Source organism: Melopsittacus undulatus, chromosome 2, assembly GCF_012275295.1.
Source record: "Melopsittacus undulatus isolate bMelUnd1 chromosome 2, bMelUnd1.mat.Z, whole genome shotgun sequence".
In the NCBI taxonomy this organism is placed as follows: domain Eukaryota; kingdom Metazoa; phylum Chordata; class Aves; order Psittaciformes; family Psittaculidae; genus Melopsittacus; species Melopsittacus undulatus.
Window position 1 is genome coordinate 19,449,064 of NC_047528.1, and position 14,349 is coordinate 19,463,412.

Below are 14,349 nucleotides of genomic sequence, written 5' to 3' on the forward strand. Positions count from 1 at the left end.
GCAGTGAGCTTATACATTATATCATATTAAGAAGCTGTTCTCGCCAAATACAGAAGTCCGTACCGCAGGTACGACACAAATCATTTTCATAGATCCATAGAACAGTTTGGGTTGGAAGGGACCTTAAAGATCATCTGGTTTGAATCCATCTGCCATGTGCAGGGACACCTTCCACTAGACCAGATTGCGCCAAGCCCCATCCAACCTGGCCTTGGACACTGCCAAGGATGAAGCACCCACAGCTTTCCTGGGCGACCTGTGCTCACTGTTTCACCTTCAAAGAGCAAAACCATTTTGCCAATGGCTGTTATAAAATTAATTTACAACTGCACTGACAAACTGGAAGGACTTGGGTGAGCTCAGGGTCAATATGCACCATCTCAAAAAAAAAAAGGCAAGAAAACAGTCACCAAACATCCCTCCCCCCAAAAAAGAGATGCACACATTTTGTTTTAAAACACTGGTGATAACATTTGTGTTTCCAAAATTACTTTTACCAGATAGAAGGCTAAAACCAAGGCTCACCAATAATTACAGCTGGGTTTCACAAGCATGACCTTGTCGTAGTACCTCTGGGTTAAGACCAGGCAACCATTAGCTATAACACTGACACACACAGAACAGCTTTGAATAGGAAGTGAAGAATATTATATTCAATAGAGAAGGCAGAAAAATTTCAATGAGAAAAAAGTAATTGTTCAAACTGGAACTTGACCAGAATACAGGGGTTAACGCACTAACACTTATGGAAAGAAAAATATACCAGTAATATGAATTTCTCACGGAACAGAAGGTATTCCAAACCACAGTTTTATCTTTCTTCTAAAACAGTGTACGTTCCAGCAGCACAGCGTTTTCTCATGTGGAGTATCTACGGAATGTTTATTTTCCAGTTTGGGAAGTGTAGCATTGAACATAGCATTGCTAGCTGCTCCTGCTCAGAAACTGAAGACTGGTAGCAACTTGGACAAAGTACTGTAGTATGGTGAAGAAACTGATACCACTTGGAACTCTTGGTGAGAGCTATCACACCACTGCTCAAGACGGAAATTTCACTTGCATTTTATAAAATAGATCAAGTGAAATACTAAGAATTTGGTCACCTGAATAGTGGGCTTGCAATGCAAAAAGGCAACAAGTGAAGTTTTAAAATAACAGCTAGGGTAAACAGCATCTGGAAAAGAAAATGATTCATTTCCAATGGGGACATAGAGTATTTTTTCTACAAAATTGTTCCCAAAGAGAAACAACATCAGTTGCTCTTATAGGTATTTATTCCTTTCTGCCAACTCTTTCCAAATACATGCTGGTAAGTGAAGTTGCTAGTAGCAATGGTTACAGAAATACAGCTTTCAGGTGAATGTAGTAGAACATTTAGGGAATAAATTTTTAATTCATAATCACAGTTATGGGCATGAGAAGTCACTCAATTGCTCATCCAATATAAAAACAAATCCAAGACCAAACCAGCTGCCTGATCTGAAGCACACAAGTTCCAAACCCATAAATTAACTATTTTTCATTAACATCTTAAAAAAAAAAAAAAAAAACGCTAGCTTTTTGCCAAACTGTGAATAACAAAGGAAACTGGATTCAACTTCCAGCTTATTCTGAATTCCTTCCTCATCTCAAATACACAAGAAAAGGAAAATTAATTCTAAGTATAGTCACGGTCATAGTAAGGTGGTGAAGTTAAGCAAAGTAAGTGTTTTAGCCACATTGCAGGAATCATTTAAGTTCAGACTGGTAGGCAATTGAATAATTCCCTAGGGGAAAGAGTGAAATACATTTCAGCCCTGTCAATTTAAAAACCTAACAATACCAGTAAAACAGTATCCTTAAACACTTTTTTTAGTATAGAAAAAAAATAATCCTAGGAAAGCGAACAAGTGATTCACAGATGTCTCTGACTTGGTAAGTATGTATTTCCTTGCAAGAGGACTACCCAGAGTCCGGGATTTTTACCTTGGTTTATATATTTAATTGATACAGCAACCTTTTGGAGAAGCATTAATGTACCTAAGATTAGAATCAAGTCTTTGCCTTTTAGGTTCTCAGCTGATCAGACAAATGACTGGAATTAACAGTAATTTCCCCTTTAAATCCTAGGTATGCATTTGAATAATATAAACTGTAAGAGTGAGGCTCAGGAACTGTCATAGCTCAGGACGCTGCTTCTCAGGAACAAACAGAAGCCAGAGCATTCAGCAGAAACTCACTGCCACTCAAAGGACAAGATAATTACCAATAACTTACAAGACCAGCCTTCTCCTAAAGTTTACCCATAATGGCTGTTCAACACAAAATTGGTGGCATTATGCAAGTTTACTTGTTTCTTGCAGACCAGCCAATAAGCTTCTAAGAAAAGTAATCATAAGTCCCGAGGTAGCTTTACACATACCTACATACACACTGGACAGTTTAGGCAATCATTTCTAATCATCTGTGAGTTTTCTTTATTCTAGAGTGCAGAGAGCACATTATGCTGCAAACCCAAACATTCCTCCCACTCCAATTATCTACAGACATTAAAGCTGCCAGAATGATTCTTCCCTTATGGTTTTTCAAAGTCATGAGATGAATATTGCTGTCATGAGTTGTCAGAAATAGAACAGGAGAATGAGCATTGATAACTTGGTAGGTGACAGATGAGGGAAAACATAAGATGTACATATAAGGAAGATGTAACACAGACATAATTTTCTTTGGGACCAATTAATGTTAGAATTGGTTTGCATACTCTGAAACAGAATTGTGCTGCACTTTTCTGTCAAAAGATTTGAGATCTTTCCTAATGAAAGCCAACAAGACCGTATTTTGATTTAATAAATACATTCTCAACTACAGCACACTTTGTCAAATAATAACACCAGCAACAACATGAGTCTTAGTGGCATAAATATTTAAGAGATATTCCAGATGTTCATTTTGTGAGCTATATTATTAATGTCTCCTCCAAATGATGATGGAAGATCAGAAGCATCTAAGCTGTGGACACCTTACAACTTGGAGTAGAGAGACAACTTTTCTCATCTCCTAATTTCTCTTGTCATTACCCAGCTGACAAAGTGACACAAACAATTAGCAACAGATTCTCTTCACAGGCTGCTTTTTTCCTTCTCTTTTCCCACCTTCTGCTTTCAGTTCGTTAAATCCCTTCCTTTTCAACACTAGGGCAGACAGACTGTAGTTAATGGGTATGCTCATTCCAGAACATTTAGTGTCTGTTCTCAGAGCAATGTTTGTGGCTCATGTCCTCACCCAACCCACTGTGCATACTATTTGAAATAGCAATACAAGTGGGAAAACAGTCATGGGGAGTTGATATTTTTGGAAGGTTGTTTAAAGATGCATTTTCTGAACTTCTTTCCTTAGTTCCCAACCAGTATCACTACAGCTCCACTACTGCTTAAAGCACTGAAAGCAAGTTTGTGCCACTATCACCTAACAAAGTCAGTTGGTGAAGTTGGGCAGCAGTCCTGCAGTCAATGTTCAGGCACTACACAAGAACTGCATACCTTCTGTACCTAAAAGCTAGCAAAATGATGCTGACACAGTAGCCATGAAATAGCAAGCACCCCTGCGACAGCCATAGAAATTACTGTTGCTAGATTTCCTCAATTTCTGTTCATGCTGCACTACAGGACATTTGATGGCAGCAGGGCAGAAAAGCTGATAATGTACAGCAATTGAGACATTCTTCTTGGTGTTCCTGCTGCCTGAACATTGTCACGAGCTAAAACCCATTAACAAGAAAAAACTCAGGAAAAATAAATTGCTCAAAACAGACACTGTGATATATTTTACTAATAGAGGAGGCTGCATGCTGATGAAGTTGTAGCTTCATTGAATACCCCATGGCTATACTTATTTCCACCAGCACAAGAGGGACAGCAGAAGTAGATAAATACTGCATCAAAAAAAATAAAAATAAATAAATCACACATAATGAAGGGAAAATGTGTTGAAATAGGGATTCTCTCATGCAAGAAGAAAAGAGAGGCTGGTAAAAACAACTTCCTTGCCTTTATACACAAACATATGTAATCAGATCCAGTGAAGCATCAGTGGAGGGGCAGGACAGACTCACAAAATTTCCCTGTACAAGCAACTCTTCAGAGCTTGCTATCAAATTGCCAAATAGTGAGCATCAACTCACTGTGCACTTGGTTGAAAAGGGCTGCAGATCTAAGTATAAAAGCTCAATTTAACGTTCTTGCTCTGAAGACAAATGTGTCAAAAAGAATAATGCTCCACTCAAACAACATCCCAACACCATCACCTCAAGCAGTATTGCAGAAATGGCCAGTAATACAATCAAAAGAACAAAACACCACCCTGAAGCAGCCCAGTGAAGGATGTGGTTCCAGCCTCATGCCACACATCTCTCTGGAGATGCTTGCTTCATTGTACTTACATCTGTGAGAGAAATTAAGGGAAGGACTACTTATGTTGTCCAATAATTAATTATAAGTACTGAAGAACTTACAAACTTCTTGGAATTGTCTATAAAATGCCAGTGAACAGCTTCTTTCTGAAGCAAATCTTGTTAACAAGTACTAAACCCAAAGACAGAGTCACTGTCACCTGCAGAAAAGTTTTATTTAACAAATTCCAAAAGTATACTGTGTCATAGAAAAATATTTCTAAAACACCACATATTTCAATACAAATATTTAAATTCAAGTAGAGAATTAAATATGCTGCGGTAACATGCCAGCTACATACTTCCCTGCTACTTCTATATTCAAAGCAAAACAGAGCAACCTGCTGTACAAACCAGCTTTCTAAGAGATATAAGCAACAGATGAAAGATAAAAGTCCATTTTGTTACTAAAAAATATCATCTCACTTCTACCTAAGCATTAACATTTTGCAGCTCTCACAAAATATCAATACAGGTCTTTCAAAGGAACATGTGAAAAACAGAGGCAGGCAATCAACAGCTCAGATCTCAAATGAAGTCATAAGTACAACTGCCTTCCAAACAACATTCACTTCCTCTGAAAAGCAAGATTTGCTTGTTCTGAACATACTGACATCCCAGTCAGTGTGAGGCAGGAGAATACGATCTGTCAGCCTCTAGAAAAAAAAATAATTTAACAAACAAGCCTTTTTTCTTGAATTGTTTGATTTTGCAAGCTTCACCAAGTCTCCCGAGGCACCTATTTTTCTTCACTGCACTAGTGGCCTGTTAAAGATACTGTAACAGTGGAAGACTAACCCCAACAGAAGATACAATCTTTCCATCTTAATGCAAAATGGGGCCAAGTTTACTATAGTTTCAAGAGATTACCCCTGAGAATCAAGTTCAACTACAGTTTATGCCTAACGCCCAGCAAATGAATTTGTAGTATATCTTCAGTATAAAACCAAAAAATTTGAATGGCAAATGCAGCTGAAACTCCCAGAGATTAAAACGTTGCAGTAACTTTCTGAAATATAAAGTCCCACAAATTTATGCTGTAGTGAGAAGAGCAACACAACTCCTCCTAGAAGCGGTTAAACATCACAGCACCAAGCCAAGGACCCAAATCCCCCTCCCAATTAACGTGTTTGAAGACTAACTCTATTTAATTTGAAATTTCCTCTTGCTATGCCAATTACATTTGAAAACCTTTTTCCTGTGAAGTTTAAGCGCACTGTCTTATTTGACACACAAAGTACTATTAAAAACAACCCAGAGAAGAAAAATGTTTTTCTTTCTACAGTATCAAGCACCTGGCAAGTAAATGGAAGGTTCCTGCAAAGCCTTAAAGGTTATTAAAGGCATTCCCCTTTTTCCCTGGGGATTTAAAACTCAGTTATTTTTACTCCTCTTTTTAAGCCCACAAAATTACATCATCTTTCCCCTTTTGATTTACAACTTTCAATATTTTTTCTGCATTGTTCCTCAATTTGCTAAAGCACTAATAATTACAACTGCTGTCGGCTCAGTCAAGAAATAACGAGAGGAAGTGTCCAGTGTTAACACATCTCTCTGCAAAACAGGACCATTATCTTCAGTTAATTACATGTATTATTGTAGTATAATTTTAATTATTTGAAATTTATGATCTGTTTCACCTTCACAGGTCTTTGACATAGCTCATCAAATCTTGGAGAAATTAACTAACTGCCTTGGAAGGATCTCTACCAAAGTACTATGAGAGTACATTGGAAGCAAGAGCTTTCTATTTGTGTAATGTTTGTTATGCTCCCCACAAATACAATATCATAAGTCTACAACACAAGGTCAGTTGCCTTCCTGGGCACATGGTGCTCTCGAAGCCCAAGGCAACCGTATAAAGTAGAGAACACCAACTTCCTTAATATAAGAAATAAGACTGTAACAGGCCTGTTCCATTCAAGAGAAGATGACTGCAACTGTGTGAGCTCGCTCTTGTAAAATCCTTGCCCACTCCCCATGAAACAGCTGTACAACCAAGACCCCACATCTAGCATCTCATGCCCTCCCCCTCCCTAGAAAAACAGTGGGGTTGTTGTGTTCAGACAGACATTCACGTGTTTTAATTTGTCTGTTGCATCTTGCCCTGTCACTGAACACTCCAGAAAAGAGCTGGGCTCCCTCATCCTGATTCACTCCTATTACATAGTTATACAAATTGGTAAGAACCACTCTGAGCCTTCTCTCCTTTAGGCTGAACACAACCAGCTCTCTCAGCCTCCCCTTGTATGAAAGACACTCTAGCCCCTTAATAATCTTCCTGCCCTTTCACGGGACTCTATTAAACCTGTTTGTATTTTATACTGAGGAATGCAGCACTGGACACAACAGTGACCTCCCCAGTGCTGAGTGGGGAAGAAGGATCACATCCCTCAACCTGCTGTCAATGCTCTTCATACTGCATTACAGGATACTGTTGGCCTTTTGTTTTTCTTGTTGACAGAGTGGATTGCTTACTCAAGCTCATCTTGTCCACCAGGACCCCACAATCCTTCTGGACAAAGCTGTTTTCTAGCCTGGCAAATACCAGTGTTCACAGGTGCACTGTCCTGTAACTCCCCAGGCACAGCACTTAGCATTTCCTCTTCTAGAGCTTCATGAGATTTCCCTCTGCTCAGTTCTTCAGCCTCTCAAGGTCCCTCAGAACAGCAGTGCAGCTACCTGGTATATCAGCCATTTTGTATCATCTGTAAACATTCTGAGGGCACACTCCATCCAATCATTGGGTCATTAATGAAAATACTGACCAGCATTAGCCCCAGTACTGCTCCCTGCAGTACCAAGTCCAAGAGTCCCAACACATGGAAAGACATTAGTGAGAGATGGAAAAAGCCAATGGGTTTAAGTGCTTCAAATGCATGGACTGCAACTGCTTTTGACACAATATTTTTATGCCAGTGCACACATATATAAAGATAAATACAACTGCAAAACAGTAGCACAAGGAAAATTAGCAGACTAAATTTTTCTCAGGCTTTCTTCCATTTTGTTATCAGAAAAAGTCCCATAATTTCTTACCTGCAACAAATTACTGCTTTACAGGAGAGTGCCAAGTCCAGAAAGCTCTGCCTTACTTCAAATGAAAGGGCATACTTCAGTGTGTGGCCATCAATAATCAGAGCAATATCATTTTCCTTTCCCAATGACTCCCCCAGACTGGTACAATGTTGAGTCAGGGAGGCTCTTGTTGCCTGAAGAATAAACAGAAAGATATCATGTTTCTTCTTAATATAAGAAAGCTGCATCTAAACCATAGCACCGCATCTCTGGACTGTATAATGGAGCACAGTACTGCACGCACCCAAACTATCACTGACACTAGTGTTTTAACAGGATCTCGTGCAGACAGTTTGTGTCACAAATCAGCAAGAGATGCATCTGCTTGCCTAGGAACACATGCCTTGTTTCAGTGCAGATTTTGGATTCTCCACTGCATATACCTGCATGACACATGTGTCCACAGCAGTCATGATACATCCTTTTCAACTGCAGGGCAGGTATAATCTAATGTCTTTCATGGCTCTTGACACCACTCAAAGTATTACTATGTATTCAAAACAGTATTCCCTACCCTAAAAACATTTTCACTGACAGCTACTGCTGGGAAAAAAAATAATAAATAAATCAAGTGTTCATGTTTCACTGTCATCCCAAATATTTCAACTTTTTTACCGCAGTGAAACTCACACTTAAAGCAGTCTGTTTCATTCCCATGCAGGTTAGCGTAACTATCAGTTCCAGCTGAGTTAACCACTGCTAAATGGCTCAAGAAGCTGGTCATGATCTGAAGTGTACGTGCACTTTTTGACAGAGAAACTCTTGACATACAGGACAGGATGGCAGAACATGAAAAGCAAAGACTTCAGAGCTAGTCAAACATTGCTTTTAAGTGACAAATTATCATTAACTGCTGGATTGTATAATTTTTTCCAGTTTTCCCCTTTGTTCAAAGAACAGTATCTGTGGCATACACAAAAATAGCTCGTTTCTGGTTTTAGTAAATCCTCACCCAGTTTCCACTCTAGTGTTCTCTCCACTCAAACAAACAAACAAACAAAAAACAACAAAAAACCCAACAAACCAAAAACAACCCACAAAAAGAAAATGTGTGTGCATCTAAGAGCCCAAACATCTCCCCCTCCTCCAGCTTTTCAGCTCTCGTTACCAAATTTCCCTTCTCTCCCTTCAGGCAGCTGAAGTAGTGACTCTGGACTACACACCTGCTGGTCATGAGGAACAAATAACCCCAGTGAAGGCCAGCAGTGATGTAGAGTCTGGATTTCTCTCTCTACATTCAGCTGAGAACAGGAGTTAGGATTTTGCCCATGGTTGAAGAAACCACCATAGATGCACATAAACCTGCACACATGAACCCCTCCCCGCTTACAAAAATTACAAAAGATGTATTTAAGGTTGTATCTCTTTCACAAAGACATCTGAGCCAAAAAGCTCCAGAGCCATACCACACTACTAAAATAGCAGGGCACAAGGTTATATGCCTAAAATACTTGCTTCAGTGATTTCTCCAGCATCCATCCATAACAGGAAGGGATGAGACAAAAAACAACACAAAGAGCTCCCTAATATCGGGCTTCTTAACTGCATGATCTAAGCTACCACAAGGTGTTTCTGTGCCCTCCAGACAACAGAAAAGCCACACTAAGGTGGGTCTTCTTCTGTAAATGAAGTAATGGAAAACTCAAAGGAGTTTCTCGCTGTTTTCCCCTCTCTCCTTACCACCTGGGTTTTACCCTTTCTTAACCACACTTTACCAGTGGGGTCATGATCTTGGCTGAGGGGCTCAGCTGCATGCTGTGGAACTCTGGCATGGGGCAGCCCCAACATCTCCTCATCAAGAACCCTGCAGCCCCCAACACGTTGCCACAGACACCCAGGACACCCAAACTGGGCACTACTACAGTGCTCTGAGAAGCTGAGGTAAATCACTTCAGTATGTCAAACTACTGGAGACCAAGAGATACTCTTCACCTTCCAGAATGAGGAGCCAGTGCTTGTGGCTTACAGTAGAAGACCTCTCGCACTGCCCTCCCTCCTACCTCCTCCTTTTCTTTTTCTTACTACTACACTTCACTAAGACCACACTAATGCAAGGTATCTTGTGCTTGCTAAAGGCCAAGCACCAATACAGTTACAGCTGCTCAGATGTTATACAGCCTGTTGGTGCTTTCCAGCCTTCCAACAACCACGGTTCCATGATTTTTTTTTTTTACCAGTATTTCGACACCGGATTACATCCATGATGTTTAAACGCCCATGTTCATAAAATCACAATAAAGGATTCTTTTCTTGTGTTTTTATTTCTAGCTCAAGTAAGGATCACTTTCTTTTATAAAAAAAAAAAAACAAATAAAAACAAGCACTAGCTTCCCAAATTACTTAATTTTTAAAATGCCTTCCATGCATAATACTGAGTGAACTTGACTTCTGCCCACTCAGACACCACAGTACACCAAGCAGTAAGACCAAGTACATAGATTTTTGCTTGCCTTGAATCATGTTTCTCATACAAAACTTGATATGTTCAAATCTAAAATGGGTCACACAACTGCTAAACATGGCAGCACTTTCAGCCATTTGCAGCATAAAGTTCTAAAGTTTGCATAGATCAGCTCTCACAAAGCCAGTAAAATAAAAGCCAAAGATAGCTGCACTAGGTAGTCCACAGCTACAGCCAAAACCAACCAGAGTGATTGCAGAAACACAACAAGCTTATACCAGCAGAACCAGAAGACCCTCTGGGCCCCCATAGCTGGCATCAGGGACCTCCTGAGCCAAGAGCAGGGTCTGTAGTGGGAGAGCCCTTGATCCCCAGTTACCATCAGGAACTGTGGGAAACAGATCAGAATGCTAGAGAAAGGTAACCTCTCCTCTGGAGTAAAGCAGGGTGCAGAACAGCATGTAGGCAAACAGGAAACTCCAAGAAACATTGGAGATGAAATGAATTTTGGCTGGTGAAGAAGCTGAGGACATGACAGCAAAGACAGCATTATAAGCAGAAGAGGAGGATCAGGTAGCAAGAATGACTTTCACACAAAGGGGACAAAGAAGGGGAAGTTGCTTTGCAATTTATTTTCTCTCACCCCACTCATCAGTAAGGTAGTCAAAACAAACTCACTCTGATTCACTCGGAAACTAGCCCCAAACTGAAGGCAAATTTACAGATTAAGTTAATGAATACAACAGAGAACACAATTAAGCCATTCAGACATAGATTACATTTCATACTTTCTTCATTATAAGAATGACTACATCATTCCCTGCTTCCCTGTTAAACTGTGAGGGATTAGATCTATGACTTCATGCAATGCTTTATTTACACTGCACCTGAAAATCCAACACAAAGTAGATGACTGCTTAAACCATTATAGACTGGTGCCAGGAAAACAAGGGCATGTCTTGGAAGAAGAAACACACTTTATCTAGTTAACACTACTATGCAACAACAACATTTGCAGAAGTCAATTGTGGCAGTCAGGTGAAGTTCCCAATGACTGGAAAAAGGGAAATATAACCCCCATCTTCAAGAAGGGGAAAACGGATCACCCGGGAAATTACAGACCAGTCAGTCTCACCTCTGTGCCTGGCAACATCTGGGAGCAGATTCTCCTGGAAGCCATGCTAAGGCACATGGAAAACAACAAGGTGCTTGGTGACAACCAGCATGGCTTTACTAGGGGGAAATCCTGCCTGACCAATTTGGTGGCCTTCTATAACGGGGCTACGGAACTGATGGACAGGGGTGGAGCAGTTGATGTCATCTACCTGGACTTGTGCAAAGCGTTCGACACTGTCCCACATTACATCCTTGTCTCTAAATTGGAAAGGCATCAACTTGATAGGTGGACCACTCGGTGGATAAAGAACCGGCTGCATGGCCGCACAAAGAGTTGTGGTCAATGGCTCAGTGTCCGGCTGGAGACCAGTAACGAATGGTGTCCCTCAGGGATCGGTGTTGGGATCAGTCTTGTTTAAGATCTTTGTCGGTGACATGGACAATGGAATTGAGTGCGCCCTCAGCAAGTTTGCAGATGATACCAAGCTGTGTGGTTCTGTTGATATGCTGGAGGGAAGGAATGCCATCCAGAGGGACCTTGACTCACTTGTGAGGTGGGCTGATGCCAACCTCATGAAGTTTAACCATGACAAGTGCAAGGTCCTACACCTGGGTGGGAGCAATCCCAGGCACAGCCACAGGTTGGGCAGAGAAGAGATTCAGAGCAGCCCCGCAGAGAAGGACTTGAGGGTGTTGGTCAATGAGAAAATGAACATGAGCCAGCTGCAGTGTGTGCACAAAGCCCAGAAAGCCAACCGTATTCTGGGCTGCATCAAGAGGAGCGTGACCATCAGGTCAAAGGAGGTGATCCTGCCCCTCTATTCTGCTCTCGTGAGACCTCACTTGGGGTATTGTGTGCAGTTCTGGTGTCCTCAACATAAAAAGGACATGGAACTATTAGAAAAGTCCAGAGGAGGGCCACGAGGATGATCGGGGAACTGGAGCACCTCCTGTATGAAGACAGGCTGAGAAAGTTGTGGCTGTTCAGCCTGGAGAAGAGAAGGCTGAATGGAGACCTCACAGCAGCCTTCCAGTATCTGAAGGGGGCCTACAGGGATGCTGGTGATGGACTATTCATTAGGGACTCTAGTGATAGGACAAAGGGTAATGGGTTGAAACTTAGCAGAGGTTTAGATTGGATATAAGGAAGAAATTCTTTACTGTTAGGGTGGTGAGGCACTTGAATGGGTTGCCCAGGGAGGTTGTGAATACTCCATCCCTGGCAGTGTTCAAAGCCAGGTTGGATGAAGCCTTGGGTGATATGGTTTAGTGTGATGTGTCCCTGCCCATGGCAGGGGGTTGGAACTAGATGATCTTGAGGTCCTTTCCAATCCTAACTATTCTATGATTAACAAAACTAATAATTTTCACATGATGCTTGGAGTGAATGCAGAAGCCAATGCAATCAGAGCTCTGCTGACTTCACTGAAAACAAGAGTTGACTCCTCATTCTGTCATAACATTACTACACAGGCTGTAACAAGACTGTAATGGTTTTTTGTGTGTGTGTGCATGCACACATACACACCTTTGGGTGTTTGGGTTTATCTGGTTTGGGATTTTTGTTGCTTTTCAACAGCAGCACAACATAATCCCCATTCCCTCCCACAATAGCTTGGGAAGTTTCAATGCTACAGCAAGAAATGTAGCATGTAAGGCAATATGTTATCTAGCACAGAACAAGAGTGTCAAATGCTTGCCAAGGAAAAAAGTCAGTCAGACTTGCAAATACTTTGGGTGCAAAGAACTTTAGCAGGATAACAGCCTTCCCTGAATTCATCTTACAAGCCAATAACCAGAGAATTGGACAATTACTATAAGAGAGTGAACTCGAAACCTCCTCTTCCCTTTTCTCCCCTGCTGCTCCCTGGAAAGGTTCACAAAGTCACTGAGATGATAGGGAAAAAACAAAGCCTCATTTAGGCATCAATTACACTCATGTTTCATTCTAAGCAGAGTGATGCATGGTACAAAAGGCAAAAGGTCTTGGAAGAAAACTAAAGGGCAAGTAACATCACACAGACAAGAAGGGATCTTTAGCTGAAGAGATACTCACCCTTGAATCTGTGACCTGAGACACACACTCATTAAACCTAAATCTGCTTTGTGTCATAGCCTTCTTGGACACCTATTTCATGCAACCTTCTCACATAACCTTTCCTCTATCTCAGAAGAGCCAAGATGTTCCTCACAGAACAAGCTCCTGCAGTTAAAGATATTAACTAACACTTACATTAACTTTAAGTGAAGTCAACTGCATATACTACTTGTTGCTATATTCATCATGAATCAAAAAAGTACTGCTAGCTACATAAGTCTAAAGATTTTTCCAAGTTAATTTCTTCCATCATCCTTTAATCAATTTCCCAACTATGTCTGTGAGATGATTTAAGTTACACAATGTGCTAACTCATTGTTCTGAAGTACACTGAAGTGCCAGCTCAACCTACTTTACCAATCCAATTATTTACTTCATGACTTCCATTTTTTCCTTCCTACATGTGGATAATGTGAATAATCACATGTAATAGTTGTTTTACTGTGCTGAGAAAAAAGTGGTTTCAAGTCAAAATACCAGCCATGCCCCCTGCCTCCCCCAGCATTTAACGAAGTCCTCCAAGAAGGACTTCAGAAAGGCAAGGACTTCATCACATAGCCCCATTCAAAAGAATGCTTTTGCCAGCCCTACTTCATGGAAAAATTTCCACCATATCTTAATTGCAGCTTAGAAGCTTCACCACATGTTTGGTGAAGCCTTTCATTTCGGACTCCCTAGTTGCTGTACCTGAGGGATCTGTAAGGACATCTGGCAGAAGCAAATTTACAAGAGAATAGGGATAATGAACATGAAGGCAAGACAAACTGATCACAGAATCACAGAATCCCAAGGGTTGGAAGGGACCTCAAAAGATCATCTAGTCCAACCCCCTGCAAGAGCAGGGTAACCTAGAGTACATCACACAGGAACTTCTCCAGGCGGGTCTTGAATATCTCCAATGTAGGAGACTCCACAACCCCCCTGGGCAACCTGTTCCAGTGCTCTGTCACTCTTACAGTAAAGAAGTTCTTCCTGAGGTTAACATGGAACCTCCTATGCTACAGTTTACACCCATTGCCCCTTGTCCTATTACTGGATATCACTGAAAAAAGCCTAGCTCCATTATCCTGACACCCACCCTTTACATATTTGTAAACACTGATGAGGTCACCCCTCAGTCTCCTCTTCTCCAAGCTAAAGAGACCCAGCTCCCTCAGCCTCTCCTCATAAGGGAGGTGTTCCACTCCCTTAATAATCTTTGTGGCTCTGTGCTGGACTCTTTCAAGCAAT

At 41.1% G+C, this 14,349-nt stretch overlaps 1 protein-coding gene across 4 annotated transcripts in view; it reads right to left on the reverse strand.

The window, feature by feature from the left end:
• Window positions 1-14,349, reverse strand: part of ATP8A2 (ATPase phospholipid transporting 8A2) — a 279,853-nt gene that overhangs the window by 188,070 nt on the left and 77,434 nt on the right. For all 4 annotated transcript variants that reach the window (XM_031049535.2, XM_013129215.3, XM_031049536.2 and 1 more), the window contains one exon: window positions 7,466-7,638. In XM_031049535.2, coding sequence (XP_030905395.1) covers window positions 7,466-7,638 — 173 coding nt within the window. The remainder of the gene's footprint in view (window positions 1-7,465; window positions 7,639-14,349) is intronic.